The 22,001-nt window shown below is 36.4% G+C and overlaps 3 protein-coding genes across 15 annotated transcripts in view; all 3 read right to left on the bottom strand.

Moving 5' to 3' along the window:
- Positions 1–1,900: 1,900 nt before the first annotated feature.
- Positions 1,901–8,868, bottom strand: LOC114355874 (uncharacterized). The gene is made up of 6 exons (XM_028308913.1): positions 7,789–8,868; positions 7,323–7,541; positions 7,127–7,236; positions 6,728–6,935; positions 4,006–4,142; positions 1,901–3,916 (listed from the first exon to the last, which is right to left on the bottom strand). Exons 1-6 carry the CDS (start codon positions 7,922–7,924, stop codon positions 2,489–2,491), a joined length of 2,238 nt encoding a protein of 745 aa, XP_028164714.1. The 5' UTR covers positions 7,925–8,868; the 3' UTR covers positions 1,901–2,488.
- A 2,358-nt stretch (positions 8,869–11,226) lies between these two features.
- LOC114355573 (zinc metalloproteinase nas-13) lies at positions 11,227–13,698 on the bottom strand. Its single transcript, XM_028308512.1, has 6 exons — positions 13,256–13,698; positions 13,023–13,181; positions 12,381–12,490; positions 11,854–12,067; positions 11,622–11,758; positions 11,227–11,441 (listed from the first exon to the last, which is right to left on the bottom strand). The coding sequence occupies exons 1-6, from the start codon at positions 13,362–13,364 to the stop codon at positions 11,364–11,366; spliced, it is 807 nt and encodes a 268-aa protein (XP_028164313.1). The 5' UTR covers positions 13,365–13,698; the 3' UTR covers positions 11,227–11,363.
- A 953-nt stretch (positions 13,699–14,651) lies between these two features.
- Positions 14,652–22,001, bottom strand: part of C3G (C3G guanyl-nucleotide exchange factor) — a 37,551-nt gene continuing 30,201 nt past the window's right edge. For 11 of the 13 annotated variants that reach the window (XM_028308776.1, XM_028308743.1, XM_028308768.1 and 8 more), the window contains 7 exons: positions 21,600–21,759; positions 21,208–21,346; positions 20,867–21,124; positions 19,955–20,208; positions 19,315–19,446; positions 18,751–18,951; positions 14,652–17,697 (listed from right to left, as the gene is read on the bottom strand). In XM_028308776.1, coding sequence (XP_028164577.1) covers positions 18,780–18,951; positions 19,315–19,446; positions 19,955–20,208; positions 20,867–21,124; positions 21,208–21,346; positions 21,600–21,759 — 1,115 coding nt within the window. In that variant the 3' untranslated portion in view covers positions 14,652–17,697; positions 18,751–18,779. The remainder of the gene's footprint in view (positions 17,698–18,750; positions 18,952–19,314; positions 19,447–19,954; positions 20,209–20,866; positions 21,125–21,207; positions 21,347–21,599; positions 21,760–22,001) is intronic. The other 2 variants (XM_028308708.1, XM_028308794.1) reach the window with 1 other exon arrangement.

Genomic DNA, 22,001 nt, shown 5'->3' with positions numbered 1-22,001 from the left:
GGTCTTTTGCATGTTAGAAACCTTAGAAACCTTTTCGAATTACAACTTCAGCTTTTATTCATAAATTATTTTATTGAATCTATGTGATTTCTATAAATTAAATGGTTATTTAAAAGTATAATAATTCAAAGTCGTAATTTTCACTTTAATCACTTTAGTTCCGTCTCAAGTCTACAACTGTGACATTATTAAAAAAAAAAATAACGTCAAAAATTTTTCATCGAAAAAACGTGTTTTTCANTTAAACTATCCCAACTATAATATTATAAATGCGAAAGTAACTCTGTCTGTCTGTCTGTCTGTCTGTCTGTCTGTCTGTCTGTTACGCTTTCCCGCTTAAACCTCGCAACCGATTTTGATGAAATTTGGCATAGAGATAGTTTGAGTCCCGGGAAAGAACATAGGATAGTTTTTATCCCGGTTTTTGAAACAGAGACGCGCGCGATAAAGTTTTTCTGTGACAGACAAAATTCCACGCGGGCGAAGCCGCGGGCGGAAAGCTAGATTTACTATAAGTCTTAACGCAACATATTTTATATGAGTTACATACAAATGTCAATCCGTGAGTACATAATGTAATAACTAAAACAATGTACTGTTATCACAACAGTAACTGTAATCTTTTAAAATCCAGTAGTTTTATTGCTTATTGATTTTCGTAAACAAAATATTTCATGTTATATTTCATCAATAAAGTTTTATTTTATACTTCAACAGTTTTATTTTTAAACACATTACATGAAACGGAACGGATCATAAAAAAAGTATGAGAGGTATATATTTAATCTGTGGGCGGCAGACGCCATATTGTTTACAGCGCCACCTGCTGGACAATCTAGCTCGGTACCAGTTTGTTTATCGTTCAACAAATACTAGGGCCGTTTCCTATCTGTCTTTAGACATACTCTCTAATCTGTGGTCACAATCGTCACTGTTGTTGTGTTGTCAAAATAATGACAATTTGAGGTTTTGGCTGTCAGTTGTCAGTGTCAAACTGATTTTTTTTACGGAAAATACAAAGGCATTATACCATACAGCGAACTCTTCAGGTTTTATTTAATATTTTCAGTTATACTTATAATAATCTTAAAATGACTCTAGTTAGATATATTGGATCATTTAAATTTATGTTTATTAAATACCGGTGAGCCGACGCGACGGACATTACCTAACGAAGGTATTAGTATACCAGATTTATCTATTTGCACACCCAATTTATCTTCTTCTTTAACCTGGACAACATTAAGCTCGTCATTCGGAAGTGATCACTTTCCTGTTGTAATTACATTTCCTAATGAAGTAGGTAAAACATCAGAAAGGCGCCCACCTCGTATGAAGTATAGGTTAGCTGATGCAAATTGGTATGCATTCCAACAGGAAGTTCAACGCCAGATCCCCTCGTTAAGTACCTAATGTCTTTAGTAGTAATCATTCAGAGTGCGCGGAAGCAATCTAAACAATTAAAAAGCAATTAAAACAGCTGATGAAATGTTTGCCACTAAAAACCATAATTCAAATAAATAGTTAACTAATGTTGACCTGGACGCTTTGCTTTCCCGCCAAAAAATCCATCCTTAAAAGTTGTAAGTTGTAATCTATGGTTGTAATGTAATGTAGATCGAGCTTTTGAAACGGCACGAGCAGCAGCAGTACTTAGTAAGATTGAAGGAACCATTTGTAAGAGTAGTGATTTTAGTTTGATTCATGCCATCATTTTAATGTATTTTTAATAAATTTTAATACAGTACAAGTATTAACCGTAAGTAGATTAGGGTTGCCTTGCCTTACTCATTCCATCCAGGTTTGTACGGATACCTATGCTTATATTTTATAAGCTAATTTACTTCAGCACTGGAGAAAATATTAAGCGTGTAAAATTGTTGAAATAAAATGCAGTCTTTATGGATAAAACAAATTTATTATAAAAGTATCTACTTAAATACAACTAACAGTCTTTACTTTTAGGTAACTTGCCTTTTCCAAATTATTGATGGTGAATCATTAATTTTGGAGATAGATTATCTAATTAAATTGGACCGTCAGCAGTAGGTACCGTCTCATCTGTGGTAGGTAAGTAGGTACAGCTTCTTCTTATCGTACTGATGGAGAACGAATTATTTTTACAACTTAGATTAATAAAGTTTTACAAGACCAAAACTCTACCCTTCGGCACTTCGGGCAGCGTTCCGTGTAGAGCTCATGGCCATAAAACAAGTAACTACTTAAATCTAATGCAAAAAAAAATTGCTAAAGTTACAAATAATCAATATTTTTGACAGAGCACCTTACATTTATAATTAAATTTAATTATTTAATTTATATATTAATAATAATTAATTATTATAAATTCATTGAGTGGTTGCTTACTTATGATTAAATTACGTTATTTTAGCGCTAGACTTAAGTACCTTTAAAAACAGGTAGGTACCTAGTTTACCTAATTTATCTCTGAGAAGGTGGACTTGTTTGTACATTGTGGGACTACTACTTATCTATTATCTTCATTTGATTCACTGTCTTTTGATTGGTAATGTTTGTGTGGGTAATATTCAATTAATTTTTCACTGTCAACTTTATACCAATTGTTAGTAAGAGGCACACGCGCACCAAACAGGGAATATGGCTGCTTCAGCTGTGGAGAAAAGGAACCACTATATTTGGATGTGTTATCGGCTTCTTGTTCCGTGCTCCCTGATTGTTCTTCTTCTATTACGATATTTTGATGAGAACCTACAGGAGGCGTACCGTAATTATATGACTCTCTGTCATAATCAACAGGGTTACGCTTCAAATAATCCTTTTGATACCAATTTTCGTATGTTGGTACTGGTACGCCAAACAAGGCATATTTTCTTTTCAATTCATTGTCGTTTTCATGCACGGAGGGATCGTAAAGTCTGCTATAATTATGTTTATCTTTTAAATTTTCGTAACGTGCATATTCAGGTGTTTTAATTTCAAGTGATCCGTTTGAGAAATGCTGGTGGACTTTAAATGGATATGCCGTGCGGTATAACGCTTCTTTAACAGTGGGATCATTATTATGTTCATTATTTGGTATAAATTCATACATTTCCTTCGGATTTTGTAACCTTTCGAATTTCTTTTGCGGTTCTTCTGAATACAATGATGCGGGACCATTAATATAAAGGCTTTTTATGTATTCTGATGTTTCTTTGTCCTTTACATCTTCTTTTGAATGCGTATGATCAATGAAATCTTCTGCTATTTTTGGTAGTGATGTAGGGTCTGCAAATTCACTGTAGTCAGTATTTACTTTATAGGCAGTCAGGTCCGGTACGTGTGTATGATAGACGTGTGTCTTTAATATCTTTTCTAAACGCTTAAAAGCATCATTTAAGTCTTTATCATCAGTTTCTGACGATGTTGCCTCTTTTTCATTTTGTGACGGTGCTGGATTTTTATTTTCGTCGCTTATATCAGTTGTTGGTTTCATATCATTGGCTATATTCTTGGGACTATTATCATTCGTGCCATCTGGTGTATGGAAACTATTTAGATCTTGTACTTCCTTAAACCCTTGACTTGCGTAATCTTCTTTGTATGGTGTATACAAGTCGGCTATTCGTTTTCCCGATCCGTAGCCTGGGATTTCCTTCGGCGACAAGACTTGCTGCGTTTTACTAAAATAATCAAACATAGGAAATGCTGGCTTATTAATATTATAGGTCTCTGGAGCAGGAAGCAACTTTATAACGACTGTTTTACCTTGATGGTATCCGATACCGTGACCATCGAAGGGCTTATTCTTTGGCCTCTTCTTTTTGATCGTTGCCCTGTGCGTTGTGCTCTCTTCTTCGTCATTGTTGCCAGAGTCAGCATCGCAGTACATTTTATTCAGCTTCTGAGTGTCTTTGTCAGAGAGTCCTACTCTTTGTCCGATTTGAGCGCCACCCTGAAATTATAAACAAATAATAGCGTAGTAGTAGACCAGTTATTCAACTTAGAGATACATTATTATCACAATGGATCCGCAAAAAATACCTGTTTGGGCACGATGGTGTCTTGCCCGTTGGAGGAGAAAGCACGTTTGCTGTAGTGCAGGACACTATCGTAATCATATCCCACGCCAAAGTCAGACACGGAGAACGCATTATATTTGCGGAAATTGTGCCGCGCCGCTGAAAACCAATAATAATTCTGTTAAATTAACCCTTAAGTAACATCCTTATTTTTGGTTACACATTGAACACCCTGGGGTAAAAAAATAATCCCAAGCGGAAATTGAAAAAAATTAAGTAAATATTTAAAATCAATTCAATTTGTGATTTATATGTATTAGCGGGCTCACTAAATTATACGATTGCTTTAAAAAATCAATGATAACAAAAAACAAAGAATTTTTCATTTGCAACTAATAGGCTCCACAATGGTCTTCTAGAAAAATCTTGGAAAGTTATTATGGGAACCAAAAACTTACACAAATCGGACATTGAATAGATGCTCTATACACATTTTAAACTCAAAGTTAAATAAAATGAAAATTACTGGACTTATAACAAAGCAAAATAAAAAACTTGTTTTTTTATAAAATTATGAGAAATATTTTTCATTTCATTTTATTCCTAATTATTATTTTCAAAACACATCAAACACCCTGAATTATTACGTAATTATCAATTTCGAGCTCTATTTCTGTGTCGAATTTATGAACGCTCTGTTCTGTCTGAGGGGATGTCTTCAAAGTTCGAAAAGTATCATGTAAATCAGGCTTTATTTATCTCTCTCCATTCTCGAGACAACTGTCTACTTGATATTTATTAAATATTTACTCATTTTGTTTAAATATTATAAAAACCTATTAATAACATGTTAGGTGATGATAAATTAAGGCATGCGTAACTAACACCCTGGGGTAAATTTCTACCCCATCTACTTGTAAAAGCCAAACGGATTATTTTTATCACATTCCGCGTCTACGAGCTTAAAGCGCACGCTCTACATTGAGAATACACAAAACAACATTACACTAGCTTCGCTAGAAAAAAAGATATGTAAATTTTTATGCGCCTTTATTACCCCACACGGTGTTACTTAAGGGTTAAACATTTTTTATGTTCTGCCTTTCCAGCTAAGCTAAATAAGCTTGTGGTAGTTATAAGTATGTTCTGTGAGTCCAGCGGACGATGGGGTTCGAACAACTGACCCTCGAATTAATCGGCAATTCGACACTCTATCACACCGTTGGGCCTGTGGTTGGGCTAACTAATCATCGCAATTTTTCGTCATCCATGCACATGTTTAGTATAGCCGACATGTTTGCATCCTGTTCAATGGCTAGCTAACACCTGCCTGCCTACATACGTTATGGCATTTGTTAAACTAGGATTTGGCATTACGTATTCAGTTCAGATTGCATAGTGTAGGTAGGTAAGCGTGTTTTATTTATCATCATTTTTTTATTGTGTGGACAAGAATTGCAAAAGTTTCGAACAAAAATTAACTTAAATAAGTAAGGTAATTTTGTTTTTCAGAATTAGTTACCGGCCACGCGTTTTTATCATATAAATCGATTTAGAAATAAATTAGTAGCGAAGTAGGTATTAAGTTTCGAATTTCATCATTCCGATTTGGCATGCAGATTTTTACCAATACAGGTGGGATTGATTTTCATACCAATTAAGTTTTTGAATAAAATTATTAAGTAACCGCAAATTACCACGGTGGTCTAGTGGCCTCACTCGGCACAGAATTCAGATGGTAGTATCGTTTTAGCTTTGAAAATCTTACGACAAAGTAAACTAGACTCAAGCAAAAGTTAGTGGCGACATTCCCACGATATGGAATAAGTAATTGACTTTTCTGTGCAGCCTCATTGTTATTTAATATTACCAATGTTACTGTATGACGTCACAAGTTTCACTGGTGTCGTTGTTTGACCTCTGCTCAAGACACTACTATGGGCCTGTATTATATTCTATGCTATGGGTGGCATTTGTAACTTCTTTGGTGTCTTTTTTTTACTTAATATTTTTATTTACTTACTATAAACTTACTTTCTTCTGTTACTTTAAGTTACTTATTTGTAGACCTGTCAATTTTGTGATAAGAAATGAAATATTAGGTATGTGAACTATTTTTAATAAGTTACGATTATAAAACCAGTCTCCTAACTTTATGTAGGTAGTGTAATGTACATAGTGCGCCTTGCAGCTGCTGAGCTCATCAATATGAACATTCAATTGTTCCAATACTCTACCTACATGCAGTGGCAACTGTACATACACCGTGCATATTGCAGTGCTGAGTTATATGCCTGTGACATAACTAACGAAAACTTTCAAATGTTTTATCATAAACTAGCCTTCACCCACGAATCCGGTCGCGTGGGATTTGAACCGTGAATAATACTTACTTAGAATAAAAATTACCTGCACTACACCTGACCCGGGTCCGAACAGAAAGGCTTTCTATTACTTAATGTGAACGTTTCACATTCAGAATCAAATCAAACTGTCATAACTAGGTTCTAATGTTTAACTTCTCAATTGTCCAATGACGGTTTCTTTCCCCCGGGACAAACTTGACCTTCACTGGTTGGGTTTTTTTATTGGCCATCAAGCTGTAGATCATGGATAACACAGAAGTTGCAGCGATGGGAACGAGATGTGGAAATAGTACCATTCTCAACTGTCATTTTAAGCGGCATGAAGAGAAAAAGCACACTGAGAAGAATGTAGCTAGAAACTGATGATAAATAACTTACGTTGCACGATGTTCTCCCAAACGATGTCGACGTAGTCGTCCCTGTCAGGACTGCTCTGCATGTGGTAGAAACCCAGGGTGTGGAGCAACTCATGGACTACGGTGCCATGGCGGAAACACCCGCGTCCGACTGGGTGCCGGCCTGATAAGTTCAGCACCTGATAGCCTCCTTGATAACCCACTTGCGAGAAACAGCCCCGTCGACTACCCTGGAAATTGAAGACAAAGATAAAGGAATCACTCAAAAAAGTAGCTGATAAAATATTGTTTCGTAAGCCAATCATTGGAGCGCGTTTTGCATGCTAGCTTCACAAGAATAATAGGTTGCATCATGCATCTTTCTACGTTGATGCTCTAAAAAATATGATAGCTTTTTCTTAAGATTTCAATAGTTAAATACCTGAATTACTACTGCATCTCTATCTCCTTTTCTGTACGGTCTAAATTTAATACAGGATGCACGCGCTATATCTTCGATACCATTTCTGATAGCGTCTACTTGGTCACCAGCTGAAAAAATAATCATACTTACTTGGGCTGTCGTCTCAAAAATTAATTAACTTGCGTCTGTTGTATTAATTATGAAAAAGACATACAAAAATGTTCCTTCTGTATGAAGTAGATGACTTCGTTATCAGGCCATCTCTTGGTGCTGTCTCGGAGACCGTTCCTGGAGAGACCCTCGGCAATGTCCTCCACTATCATCCTTCTTTGCCGCTCGTTCAGGATCAAGTCGCCTTCAAACTTGCCGCTTTCTTCCCACGCGTGGTCCGATACCACTTCATCTTCGTCGAAGTCGTTTGGATCCGTGCCCTCTGAATATTTATAGTAATACAATTTATAGTTAAGTTTAAGGATCAATTATTAATTCAGTAGCATAATAGAACTGAACCAAGCCAGTTCGTATGATAATGTGCCATAAATATTTTATTTTATGATAAATAAATTCTATTAAATATTTTTTGCCATGACAAAACGCATTCTCTGTCTTAAAAAGGGCAGTACACAAGTCGCTTGAAACATCACTAGTAATAGAATCAACTTTCAATAACTTTTACTTACTTTTCAAAGTTTCGTCCAACTTTGACGTCTTTTGGAGGAAGTTCGCGAAATCTTCCAGTTCACTTATTGACATCCCTGCACACTGCACCACCAAACAAGTCATAACAATCACAAATAATTGCTTGCACCTCTTCATTTTCGTTACATTGAATATCCTTACAACTTAATATTCATCAAAACAGGTCCGCGAAATAAGTAAACAAGTCACACGCGTTCAAAGTGTGTCATATTAACGGTATAGGTAACATTTTGCTTTGCGAATAAACGTTTGCTCCTGTTGCGCGCGATTTTTTCTAAGGAACAAAACCCATCGGAAAGGTGTAGGATTTAATATAGGTTCAGATACAACCATTTCACAAGGTGTTGGGCCGCAACTGCGCGGGCGCCGCTTGCGACAGCCGCGCCTCCGGTGACAGCAGCCACCACTACTTGCAAGAGCAATTGCTAAATTCACCGCCCGACTTATTTTCGCATTTCATACAATTTTATTTCGGTACGACAATAACTTCGATACTCATTATTTGATAATTGGATTAGTGAAATAGAGAAATCTAAATGGAAGTCGAAATAAGCATGGGCGTCGTCCGTCAAGTGGTTTGGAACTTTGTAACTTTACTGAATGTTCGCAAGCCAATCTTGTCACAATTAAATAAATATCATAATATTATTAATATTTATATTACAAATTAATAAGTATTTCTGCTGCCGTGATACTCTTTTCAATTGTTACGTTTTTTACCTTTTTTTTATTTACTTTAGTTAGTAGGTATACCCAGCTTAGAAAAAATATCGTAGGTATGTGAAGTCGTCCAGAAAATGGAAGGAAAGATAAGCCTTCAGGAATATCTGAAGTCGTACTAATTTTTCCCTATGTGTGTGTTGTTTCACTAGTGGAATACGTTTCAAGATTTAAGTATCTCAAAATATCGTCTTCAATGGATTTAATAAAACAATTAGGTATTTAAGCCTTTGCTCTTTACAAATTCTCAACTTTCAGTTTTCTATGTTCTGCAATCCTATTCAATGCCATTATCATGTGACGAAATACAGATCTATATCATAAGCATTAAAACGCGTGAAAAACAGGTTGTTCCGATTTCACGAATTAGTAGACATTGAATAAGAGATTTCAACAGGGAAACCCATTGAAATATAATAATACTCGTAGCTAGCTACTCGTATCAAATTGGACTATAAGGTAGTTTTTACTTCTTTTACCCCGTATAATAGTAGGTATATTACATACATACTTACTTATTCAAATTCTAGTTAGGTAACTACAACATCTATATGTAGTACCTACCTATATCCGTTAAGCTAGCACCCATAAACAAGCAGGGTTAGATAGAGCTGTGTGAAATTGTCCAAAGATTATTTATTTATTTATTTTAAAGGAGATATTGCGATAATTTCAGCAAAAGGACATTGGGAACTTTAATATGAGAAAATGCCCCACGGCGGACAAAGATGAAACGTATTTTATTTCAAAGCTTTATACTTGTAGGTATATTCACTTTTAAAGCGCTATGTTGTGAGAAATGGGAATATTCTGAGATATGACGAGTCTAAGTTGAAAATATATTTGTCTAAAATGATTTGATATTTTTACATGTTATGTTGTTTGGCATTGCAGAGTAACCAATAAAAGTAAATAAAAAAATATAAATAAATAAAAAATATAAATAAAATAATATAAATAAATAAAATATTATAAATACTTAAATTAATATTAGACAACATCTCATATATTACTCCAACCCAAAATAAGTAGCTAAGGCATTTGTGTTATGGAAATCGGGAACGACGCACCACAACACACCCAAACCAGAGACAATGTGAAAAGATTGTTTTCTATATTGTCCCGGCCGGGAATCGAACCCGGGACCTCAGGATTGGCCCGGCACACCTTGAAAACCGGTGTGTGCGCCTCTCCGCCACGGAGGTCGTCAAAAATGTTACCTAAATGTAAAATAAAATAAAATATTAAAACTTCATTTTCTCAATATTCCGATATAAGAGAGAAAAAAAATGCACGGAAATTCATTGGATATTAGTATGTATCATTTGATATAGGTTTCGTTTGTGTCCGCTACTTTTCGAAGAGTGGGGCAAAAAGTTCCCAATGTCATTTTCTTTGAAAGATATGGGTAATTGTTTGTATAGAGAGATAAAGCATGTAGATGGTATTACGTATTACTAACAGCGCTTCCAGGGAAGAATAAACCTATTGCCAGGTCTCTCCCTAGTTAACCTAAGTACCTACCTAATACAAAATAATAAGGTATTAACTGGGTAGGTATTTCAAATATTTATAATGTTAAATGTTTGCTGCTTCTATCTACGTAATCGTCACGTCAGAGATACGACATTTTGTTGGCTTCACGTCGCGGTTCTTAATTTTGACGCAACAAACGCAAGAAAACCATCCAAGCTGGTGATCACGAAATAAAACAATAAATCAGGCAAATTCCGACCAATGTAATATTATAGACATTTAGATAATTTCATTCGCAACTTTATTAGGTAAATGATTCAGGTCATTGACTAATCTATGCGAGTAAACCGATTGATAAAATCTGTGGTACCAAACGATCTAAATTGTCCAAATAACAATCATTACAAATGATACCTAGATGGCATAACTAAATACATAGTAGGTAGGTATTTCGGCTTTAAATAAAAATTTGCGATAGTTTTCACTTTATCGGTCTGACTAATTAGTCCGACAATCATTCATGATTGACTGGTAGAGAATGCCTTTACCGCCATTAGCACAACTTTACGTGCAATAAAAAGAAATTAATACCTACTTAAGTAAGATATTTAGATGAGAGAAAAATACGTGCATCCACCCACAGTAATAATTTTTTACCCTGCCAATCATTTTCGTTGGCCGTTTGGCAATGTCTGCATTTAGCGCCTTCCTTCGACCTTTATTTACATAAAAGGTCATTTTTGTTCAGTAGCGGCGGTCCGCCCCGGGTGCCAAGCATCAGGGGGTGACACAAGTCGCGCAGATTAGTACTCATTCTGCATGGCAAATCTGCGGTCTGTCATGATACGGGGAGGAGGGACGGGGGTGCGATTGTCTTTCAATCTTCGAATCGGTAAGTTACCCCAAAATCCTGGGGGGTACTAGGGGGTGCCTTAAGACTTGTGACGGGGGGGGGGTGATCGCCCCGGGTGCCAACCCATCATATTTATATGTATGAAATGCAGATAGAATAATGAACTCTACAATTAAATACAGATAGTATTGAACAGAAAACAGTAAAATCATAACAAATACAAAATTAGGCGGTCTTATAGCTGCAAACGCTAGCTTCTTACAACAGAAGATTGCTTCGGCTTCCTATGGCACGTACAAATTTCTTGAAATCATTTCAAAACTCTGAATATGGAAGGCTAAACGTTAACTAAGCGAAGAAACTACAATGCTTTCAGTTTTGAAAACTTTTATTCACAGATTATTGCCAATTCGACTCTATCAATAAAAACACTTCAGGGTCAAGCAGCCGTTATTGAGACGTTACATAGCATTTCATAGTTCAGCATTCTTCAATGACATTTTGAGACTATTCGCAATACATTCTGTTCAGCTTCAGAATATCACTTTCAGACATGCCATTTCTTTGGCCTATCACTGCATCATCCTGAAAAAATGAAATTATGAATAAAAAATTGCTCGGAAAAAAATATTTACCTACTCAATCATAGGAACAAAAGTAACAATGTTACGAGTATTTAAGCTAAGACGAAAAACTGAATTAAGTAGTATTAGAATAAAGCTTTACTCGTATATTCAACTTTACATTGTAAGTAATTGTAATTACCTTCAATACAATTATAGTTTTATTCCCATTTTTAGAGAAAGCAGTTTCAGGATAATGCATTACACTGCCATAATCGTACGGCACTCCGAAATCGGTTACCGTGTCATTCGTGTATTTGGCAAAATTGTGTTCTGTGCCTAAAATAAAAAAGATGTTTAACAAGTTGTATAATTCGATTAAATTTTATCACATTTCCTCATGACCACTTAACCCAAATATTTTCGCTACCTACCAGCTTTTATATTTTCCCATACAATTTTGACGTAGTCATCTCTATCGTATGTGCTCTGCATGTGATAGAAACCCAGGGTGTGCAGCATCTCATGGACTACTGTGCCATGTCTGAAGCAGCCCTTGGATAGGTTCAGCACCTGACTGACCTCTTCGTCATCGTCGTCGCCTGGAGTATTAAACCCTACGCTAGAGAAGCACCCGTTCGCAGAACCCTGTAAATAACGTTACTAGGAATACCAGAAGTTCTTCAGGTAAGGTTTGCCTAAAGCAATCTTTATTATACTATGCCCGAAGAGTGCAAGATAACGAGAAAGACTAAAAATATATCTATTAATTCTAGGGGGGTTAAATATATATAATATTATTATTATTTAAAGTGCAAAAACAACTACAGTAATAGGAGCATTACTGCAGTAAGCAAGTATTTCCTATACCCCCATAATCTTTGAAAGTATGCAGGGTTTGTTTAAGATCTTGCATGAAAATCTATTCGAATAAAATATACATGATTCAAATAATAATTACCTGTATTATTACAGCATGGTCACCATCAGAAGCTCTGGGCACGAATTTTATACAAGACTTATTAGCGATATCCGCCATCCCTTCTTCAATCATTTTGATTTGATCCTCATCTGCAGATACGAGACAGCAATAAAATCTTAAAAATTTAAATCAACCTCGAAACATTCTGGTAAAATAAAGGCTCTAACACAAATTGAGCTTGCTAATTAACAATTAAAGCTCTTAGAAATTAAATAAAACCTGTTCTTTCTAAAGATGCCAAGTTTCACGATGTAGTGTCAAAGCTATAAAGATCGATGTTTATTATGTTTTCACGGATATTAGAAGATCGTATCGCTAAAGTAATTTTGTTAAGAAAAAGTTGATCAACTAAAAACAGTTTTAAGTACCTGAGAAACAATATGAAAGCGTCAATAAACATTCATTGTTCATTTTGTTATCAGTCATGAACTGTCGTGTTTTCCGATATTCTCAAACTACAACACACGTTATACTATTTTGGATTTATTCTGCGAAAATTGATATTATTGATCAGATATCGTTTACATGGCAAAGAACTACCTAGGCACGCAATAATTAAAGTGATGTCAAGTTACATGAATATTATTGAAATGCAACGTTTTTAAAATAAACTGGACTAACCGAAGTCATCTTCTTCGATGTGATAGGCAACAGTGCGCTCCGGCCAGCGTTTGGAACCACCCAACAGTCCGTTGCGCTGTTGTGTCGCAGTGTGTATCGCACGATGTTGCTGCGACGACAATAACATGTCGCCCTCAAATAATTTGCCTTCTTCCCCAACTGAATGCAAAAAAACAACATTTAACAAGAAGGAATATGTGTTAACCAAAATAAATTGTATTAGACTTACTTACCATCTCCACTAAAATCTTTGGCTTCATTGAGATTGTTCTCCTCTTTAACTGGCGCGCTCGATGAAATAACAAATATCAGGCAGAAATTGAATAAAACAAAAGCCTGCATTTTTACAAAATTTAATTTACCACCTTAATACTGTGACAGGTGACAACACTCCACTGTAAATTCCATGTTTCCAGCACTTATATTTAAAGAGGAGGTCCTAGTGTGTATAACAATGGGATAGACAATCGATCACCTAATTAGATAGATAAGCAATATCTAACACCTGCATTTCGACATTAAGTGGATTTTATTTCGCCACTTAGCTTTATCTATGAAGGACCCCGCTGAGCTCCCAATGGGACACCTTTTAGCCGCACGATAATCACTTATTTCGCAAACCGAATGTTAATGACTTCTGCTTAGTGTCACACTCAAACTCGTACTTGCCTTGACTCAAATATTTACGAATTTGTAGTGTTTGAGTGCATGTGATAATAACAACAATAAGGACTTCGATGTCTAATAATACAACAATAGAGAAATGTGAGTATGTCAGTTTGTCTAAGATCAAATTTATTAAATAGTCAGATGATTTTAAAATACTTTTTCCGCAAGTGAGGTTTTGTGGATGACCACGTCTTTTAAGCTTCCCTCGGGAAGCGAGCTAATGTTTTTGATCAGATCAAAATTCCTACGAGGAATTCTGCGGCAAACACCTAGTATTTGATGTTATCATCATCTTAAATACATAAGTACCTAATCGTATTCAAAAGACATAATTCACTCTCTTGAAAGTTATCTATTGAACAAAGAACATGCATCATCATCATCTTTCTCTATCTACTTGGTAAATAAAGGATTATTCGTTGATTTAAAGTGGGCGTATAAATGGACATTTGAATGTTGAGTAAGAAACACCTGTTTAAACGAATATTTAGTATTTTAGTAGGTCATTAACATTTAAAAATGGGTTCTAGCTTGCATAATAATAGCAAGACAATAATGCTAGACACAAAAATTACACTGATAAATTGAAAAGAAAGAAAGAATTATTTGTACATAAAATTGCAAATATACAATTCTATTTTAGTTACCACAAACAAACAACGATAAGAATGATTAATAGGAAAATATAAAACACATTTTATGTTGTAAATAACGTGCTATATTTATTTTACAAAATAATTACAAAAAAACTTGACACACATAATGTAGACTGTACATGCATGCAATTCAGATTATACGGTGAACATTACGACTAACTCAAATAAAAGTAATTTACAATAATATGTAATTTATATAATAAAAAAAAACTTTACTTAGAAGTAATATTCAACATTACAATATAAAACATAAAATAGTTCCCAAACAATAATAATTTCATTTCATACATTATGGCATTTCATGTTTTTAACATAATACTGAGCTTGCTAATACAACAAAAAAATATGTACGATTTACTAAACGGCCATGTTTAGTGCTATTAGAAGACGGACGCGGTCGCGCGCCACTATATTCACGGGAGTACAATCTATCGTGTGACATAATGGAAAATTTAAACAATTCTTTAAATTTACACGTCAATTATATTGAATAATTAATTTAGGCAGTCTTTAATTATGTTTCAATTAATAATTATATCAAACCGTTACATAACTTTATAGGTACACTAAATAAATATTAATAGCAGACAACAAAATGGTAACATACCCTACCAACTTAGCTAGCAATCAAAATATTTTACAATACAAATACAATATCAGCACATAATTTCAGTAAAGCACTGTAAAACATTCTAAATATTGGTCTAGTTTATTTATTGCATGGGACTCGTGTCCCTTTGAACGACACACAAACTACCAGATCGTTGCGAATTACATTAATATTCATAGACCAGTATCACACTACTCGTCTCATGCCTGTTCCTGACCTGACTTACTTCTTACACCCACTAAATAATCAAATATGTCACTTAAAATGAACAATTACTTAACTTTACTTCGTTTTTAATTTGCCCCACCATTTCACAGATTTTAATTCAGAGATTTTAATCAAATAAAACCTAATATAACAAACTATGTTATACGTGATTCTGACGTTTTCTTGGTAAGATGGTGTAATTAATATCTCTAAAGAGAAAAAGTACAAATTGGAAACCATTAAGGCAAAATGGTTGATTCCTTCATATGGCATAACCAACTTGTATTTATAACCATCTGAATATTAGATGGTTACGAACAAAATCATTAAAACATCATATTTCATAAGTCACAATCACACCTTGATTCAGAAAATAAATGGTTCAATTCAAAATGTGCCCACGTTATATCCCTCGTTGGTGTATTAATTAAAATAAATATCGCAACTGTATATATTTATTATTTTTGCTATATAATCGTACAACAATAAGGCTTGTATGAACTGACTGGTTTTTACACTAAATACACATTTTGCCTATGTGCATTACCGGCCTCGACGATCTTAATATTATCAATATTTGGGGTTTAATTACGCTTACTGCTAATATTTGCCTAATATAATTGCCTACGCGTACGCATAGAGGACGTCAAAAGACTGAACAATCCTGGACTCGCGGAAGTTGTTTAAAATGTGCACTAAAACATCACAACAATAGTTTTCAGGTACAGATATTCAGATAAATCACGTAATTTCTTATACGTGTTATGTTTCAATACCATTACAATGCACATTTTGGACAACTTTCGAGTGCCCTGGACTTAAGCGGCACGCTACATGAATATCACAATTTGTGCAGCGATTCTACCAACAAGTAAAATTTATTGCTATTTCATTGAAGACTCTTGGTCTTAAGGCAAATTAAATGCTGATTACACTATTTGTTTATTTTCCTATCAATATATTAAAAAATGTGATTATTGTTTCTATATCAAACCGAGTGAACTTCAACATGTTCCAAAGTTACATTCTATCTACGGCTTCATAGCCTATACTGTTTCTAAAGCTTACACAGTAAAATGACACAAACCGTGACGTTTAGTATAAATAAGTATAGATCTCAAAAGTATGTTACTCATAAATCTTTTGCTTCCTTGTAGGTAGCAAACTATAGGAAAAATATAACTCCTGAATATCAAAAATAATAGTATGCATTGAATTTCTTACTAATTTCAAGAGAATACAAAAAATATCGCAATGACCGTAATGATACGATTAAAATGCATCAACGCGAAACGCTAACGCCAACAAAGACCTCGCGTTACAATTACTTTAAAACATCACAAAAATAGAAGAGACGGGCATCGATAATACACATTCATTGAAATGTGTTTTATTACGTTTACGTCGACTGCAATTTGAAGGGGTATCCTACAACTCGTTTAATAACGTGCTTCATTAAATGCAAAATCTCACTTGCGTGCAACTTTGTACCTGAGAGCTATACCACAAATTCGAAAGGATGCCCCTATATTAATAATAATAATAATAATTGTACTATATCGCATAAAGCACTATCATTATTAATCGTAATTATATATCGATGAACCGATTTATTTATACAGAAATGGGACATTTCTCTCACTTAGTTATTTGGCACACACGATAATGATATGTATCAGTTGTATGTAGGCTGTTGCACGTTGTGCAATGGTATAAAAATATGTATGCATATAGTCTGTATTACTTGTCTAGAGGTGTGTATCATCAAATCATCGGGGTTAAAGTTTTATTTCATTTATTCTATGGAAGCCCCGCATAAAGAACGAAATTTATTTCGATTTAGCTGAAAACCCAAGAAGCTGTCCCATTTCTTATACGAACTTACGCATAAGCCAATTTCGAAACTTTCGCCATAGAGTAATATTATGTAACCGACATTAAAACGAGAACATTAGAAATGCCTAACGAACGACGGACTAAGTTACTATAATCAAACAGTAGTATGACTACCATAACTACACGATCTCAAAGTTCCTCTAATTCGATGTATTGAAAAGTGTTAACTTTCGAAGCTGTTACATGTGTATACATACATATTGACACCAATGGCGAGTACAACAAGTTTTTTTATCAATGACATTAGCTAAACACGAAGGCGTTGCTCGATTTTTTAGTAAACTATTCAAGTCACATGCTGATATGTAAAAGACGACAGTAACTCGATTCAAATACTGATAGATATATTTGGCTTTCGTATTTCGTTATATTTGTTTCACATGAAAAGCGTGGAAACTGCAAGCGAATAAAATGCACCACGCGTGGCGTCGTCGGACCGCCCACGACTCATTCGCTCTCAGACCGAATACCGATCACAGATGAAATCGCACGATTACGAATAAATACACTAATATTAATTAGGCCTTTTTAGGACAGATAATCACAATTCTTCTAACTTACACAATTCCTCCTAGTCATTTTCTTGAGCGGATTGTTTCTTCCGTCCATTATTTTGTTCTATCTTTGGGATTCATATCTGTAAGGAAAAACACATTAATTAATATAACATTCATAGTGAAACATAGCGGTGTTATAATAAACACAGTTCGATCTTTAGACAGCTACACAGGATATTTTACACACATTAAATTAATTGGCTTTGATCATTTTGGAGCACTATTTTTAATTAGCTGACTAATGGATGACTACTCTTAGCAAACATTCACCAAAAATAAAAGACAAACAGCGGCAATTTTTGGCTTCCCACACAAAGGTCACAGTTGAATATCGAGTTCGGTGGGACAGTTCAGTGTAGGTCATCTATAACGACGAAAGAGAGCACTTTCTACGATACAACGCTGTTTATGTGTAGAACCTTAGAGTAGGCGCACACCGTTGATTTTTAGTTGGCCGATAGTTGTGCCCGATTTTAATTTGTATGAAGAATCGGCCAAATCGAATCGGCGTAGTGTGCGCACTCCCATACATGCCCATACTGAACATCGGCCGACGAAAAATCAACGGTGTGCGCCTACTCTTAGGCCCTTTTCACACGTCCCGGTTGCCGGCTAACCGGCGCCGGGTATCCGGTGGTGAAGTGTATGGGCATGGTACGTATCTTTTACATGTTCCGGCGTAATTAATCCGGCATGCCCATACACTTCACGACCGGGTACCCGNAAGTGTATGGGCATGGTACGTATCTTTTACATGTTCCGGCGTAATTAATCCGGCATGCCCATACACTTCACGACCGGGTACCCGGCGCCGGTTAGCCGGCAACCGGGACGTGTGAAAAGGGCCTTACGCTATACTTTTTTATTTATTTATTTATTTATTTATAATCTGCTTGAAGGCTTACAGAAAGTCCAACGCGCCTTCAAGTTATACAATACAGATAATTTATAATATCAATTTCAATATGTAAAATTGTCAAATAATTAAAACGATAAATTAAATAATAGTCAAATAACATTAAAATATACATAAAATAATTAAGTCCAAAATAGAATGTCATACCTAAGACTACTAATAAGAATAAGAGATAAATATATTTATGTCCAGAGATCAATGTCAACGCTATACTTACTATTCAGCGGCAGTCGGGCGCCAGTCTAGTTAGGCTGCGGCCTGCTGCGTGGCGGGCGGCGCGGCGGGCGGCGCGCGCGCTCGGCCCCCGCGCGGCTTGATGGTCTCGGAGACTTGCCACATGGCCTCCTCGCTCAGCACGTCGTCGAACTCGTTGAACATGGCTTGGATGCGCTCGTTCTTCTTGAACTTGTACTGTCTGCTGGAGGGTGACGACGAATTATATCATTCGTGGTTCAAAACAATACAAATAACTTATAGAGTTATTTAAATATTACAAAACATACACTCAAATTGAGGACCTCCTCCTTTTTTTTGAAGTGGGTTAAAAATAGTTTTAAAAAAATATGCGCGGAGCAACGTCAATCTGCGTATAGATTTGGCAAAGTAATAAAGCCATTCTTTATCTGCAAAAAGGCTTTTAAAAAGCGCTTTAACACATCTTAGTATTACTTTAACCCTACCGGAAAAATAAATCGGAACAGTGCTTAGAAGCAGCAGCACAAGAAACACAAACATGTCAGCCTCTTTTAAAAAAAAACTTAAGAAACATAAAGATACGCACTCTTTGTGGAACCTCTTCATGTTCTCCATGATGTGGTACTGCTGCCACCGCTTGGTGAAGTTGATGCTGCCGTCGGGCAGCAGGTCCGGGTTCCCGATGTGGACAAACGTCAGATCTTGCAGGACTAAGCCACTGTAAAATTAATTCAAATATTAAAGTGCAAAATATATTTATTGCAGGCAATATTGTTTAAAGTCATGATAATGAAAGGCGTAGACAGTAGACATTACTATTATGGAATTATTGTAATGGTTTTTGATGAAACTTTATCTAAGACTTCATACGAAGCGTTTGCGTAGGCGTCCGATTAACGTATGCGCTACAGTTAATTAATTGATCGCTGCGCTAGCGCATCGCAGACGTCACATAATTTATCCAGATTGTTGTACGATATTCAACCTTAGGTGAGTCACAAAATAAATTCCTTGAATGCAGGTACATGACATCGCAATATCATGTGTGCCAGAAGAGACACTGTCTGCGCTGCGAATACATTTATCGAACGCCTACGCTGGACAAACGCTAGTTAAAAGGGGTTCTTACTCCGTGAGCCTGATTATCCAAAGATACTTCAAACTATTAAAAACGCCAAAGTTATAGTCCCATTACTAATGTAGATCTAGCAGCAGTCTGTACTCACATGTAGGGTATGCAGGGCGGCTGCGTCTCGGCGAGCGCCATGCGGTAGGCGCGGAAGGAGGAGGACGAGTCGATGATGGCGCAGTGGTCCTGCAGCGCCTCGATGAGCGCGCGCGGCCAGCCCAGGCGCCGCACCGGCGGCGAGTCCAGCGCCGACACCAGCGCCAGGTACGAGTTGAAGTTGTTCATCTTGCGCAGCGCCTTCATCACCTTCAGGAATTTGCTGGCGTACTTCTCGCGTTCACGCGCTTCGTCCTGCATAAAATGATCATTCTCAACACCAATCTTTCGACGACGCAAGTATAAAGGGTGGACACGATAAGTGATTTCACTCGATTATTTCTAAACTATATAAGATATCGAAAAACTGGTCACTGATCCTGAAAGTGCTTCACGAGCTCTTTCAAACGGTAATAATAGGTTACAGAATAAACTGGATCAATCCAATAATTCAATGTTTCCAGCTTTTTGATATCTTACATAGTTAAGAAATAATCGAGTGAGATCACTTATCGTTTCCATCCTGTATAAACAAAACACTATTTTCCAAATGATACATTCTCACTGTACATACGTTTTACAGGAAATGAACTTCACTTGTGGAGGTCGAACGTGTTAAGGCTCCTAAAACGCTGTGTGCGTCTACCGCAACTGTATTATGTTCAGCGTTAACGGTAGTGGCCCAGTTCATGTTTCCGAAACATCTGATTATCAAGGAAAAATTAGTCTATTCGTATTATTCGAAGTCATCGACGAACAACATTACAAAAATGACCAATGTTCAAAATGTATTGCAATGAGGTTCTCAATGAGGCATGACTTTAGCTTCTCAGGCAAGACGTATAAGCGATAAGATTTCATTCAATTTCTTTTCGAGTTAATACCTCAAAATACCTAATACAACTCAACGCACCTGTTCCAATATCCTCGATCTCGCCCAGTAGCTCATCTTATTGAAGTGTTCCGTGAACCTGGTCAGGTTCGGCGAGCTCTCTTCAGACTGGTCTCGCGGCCATGACAGCACCTCCGCGGTCGTGATCCGCACAAACAGTGCTGCATCCAACAACGTCATCTGCTCTGCTAACTCCGTCGCCTTGAAGTCGAGCAATGTATCGCGACGTAGCGACACAGAACCGTAGCACGGTGTGTCGTACTCATATCTGTTGTTCGTCTGGAAAAAGTAATAATGATATTAACATTTAATGCTGACAATATTGTACTGAACTTTTATTTATCATGATAACAAAGTCATACCTGTTGGAAGTGCAACTGTTTTTGTTTGTCGACTAGTATTTGCCTCAGTGCTTTTGCTATTGGCAGCTCCTCAACCTCGACTAGCCAATAGATGAATTCCATTATCTCTTGCATCAACGGGCGATCCAGATCTGACATCCTGTGTAACAAAATAGAATGAATTAATCATATTCATATCATTAATTCTGAATACTTACCCCACCCCCACACCCCTTCATGCAGTAACCTACTCAGTTACGCACCACGGCTAGTTTTGTTTTACCTAGACTTCACTGTTGAACATAGGCCTCCTGACTTACCAAGAGTAAAGTTACCGCCAAAATCATTCTAGAATTCAAGCTCTGTACACCATTTTGTACAATATATTATAGTTTTTAAATAAATGTACTCACGTGAGGTCCGCCACGACTCGAGTAAGCAGGCTGAGCGTAGACCGCAACTCGTGCGGGCGCGGCCTGAAGTGCTTGGCGCGCCGCACCAGCCGCGCCACCAGCCCGCTCGGCGACACCCACGTGCGGTACGTGGCCAGGAACGCCTCCTGGTAAGCGAAATCTGCGCACACGACGCTTGTGTTAAGACACGTTTTTTAATAACACCAAACAACTATATTTTGAGCAAAAGTAGCAGTCTACATTGTTATAAGGGTTGCTTTGCTGCATACACGGGCCATTGTAGTAGCACCGGTAATTGTTGAACCAAAGCCGGTCCAAAGAAATTACAACATCTTATTTAAATAGTGCCGATAGTAGTTCAATCGGGATAACACATCACTCAAGACTGTGCCGATTCATGTC

This window comes from Ostrinia furnacalis, unplaced genomic scaffold, assembly GCF_004193835.3.
Source record: "Ostrinia furnacalis isolate ACB-3 unplaced genomic scaffold, ASM419383v2 OfSCF0207, whole genome shotgun sequence".
NCBI lineage: Eukaryota > Metazoa > Arthropoda > Insecta > Lepidoptera > Crambidae > Ostrinia > Ostrinia furnacalis.
The sequence above is the reverse complement of the archived record's forward strand: the minus strand, read 5'-3'. Positions and strand labels throughout refer to the sequence as shown.

Bases quoted from the DNA above. Each gene is read 5' to 3' on its own strand.
- LOC114355573 (XM_028308512.1), bottom strand. From the start codon at position 13,364: ATGCAGGCTTTTGTTTTATTCAATTTCTGCCTGATATTTGTTATTTCA. The intron at 13,182-13,255 runs GTAAGTAAGTCT...TTTTGCATTCAG, and splicing joins CAAAGATTTTAGTGGAGATG to TTGGGGAAGAAGGCAAATTA. The intron at 11,442-11,621 runs GTAATTACAATT...TCATTTTTTCAG, and splicing joins AAACTATAATTGTATTGAAG to GATGATGCAGTGATAGGCCA.
- LOC114355874 (XM_028308913.1), bottom strand. From the start codon at position 7,924: ATGAAGAGGTGCAAGCAATTATTTGTGATTGTTATGACTTGTTTGGTG. The intron at 7,237-7,322 runs GTATGTCTTTTT...TTATTTTTTCAG, and splicing joins CATACAGAAGGAACATTTTT to CTGGTGACCAAGTAGACGCT. The intron at 3,917-4,005 runs GTATTTTTTGCG...TTATAATTTCAG, and splicing joins ACACCATCGTGCCCAAACAG to GGTGGCGCTCAAATCGGACA.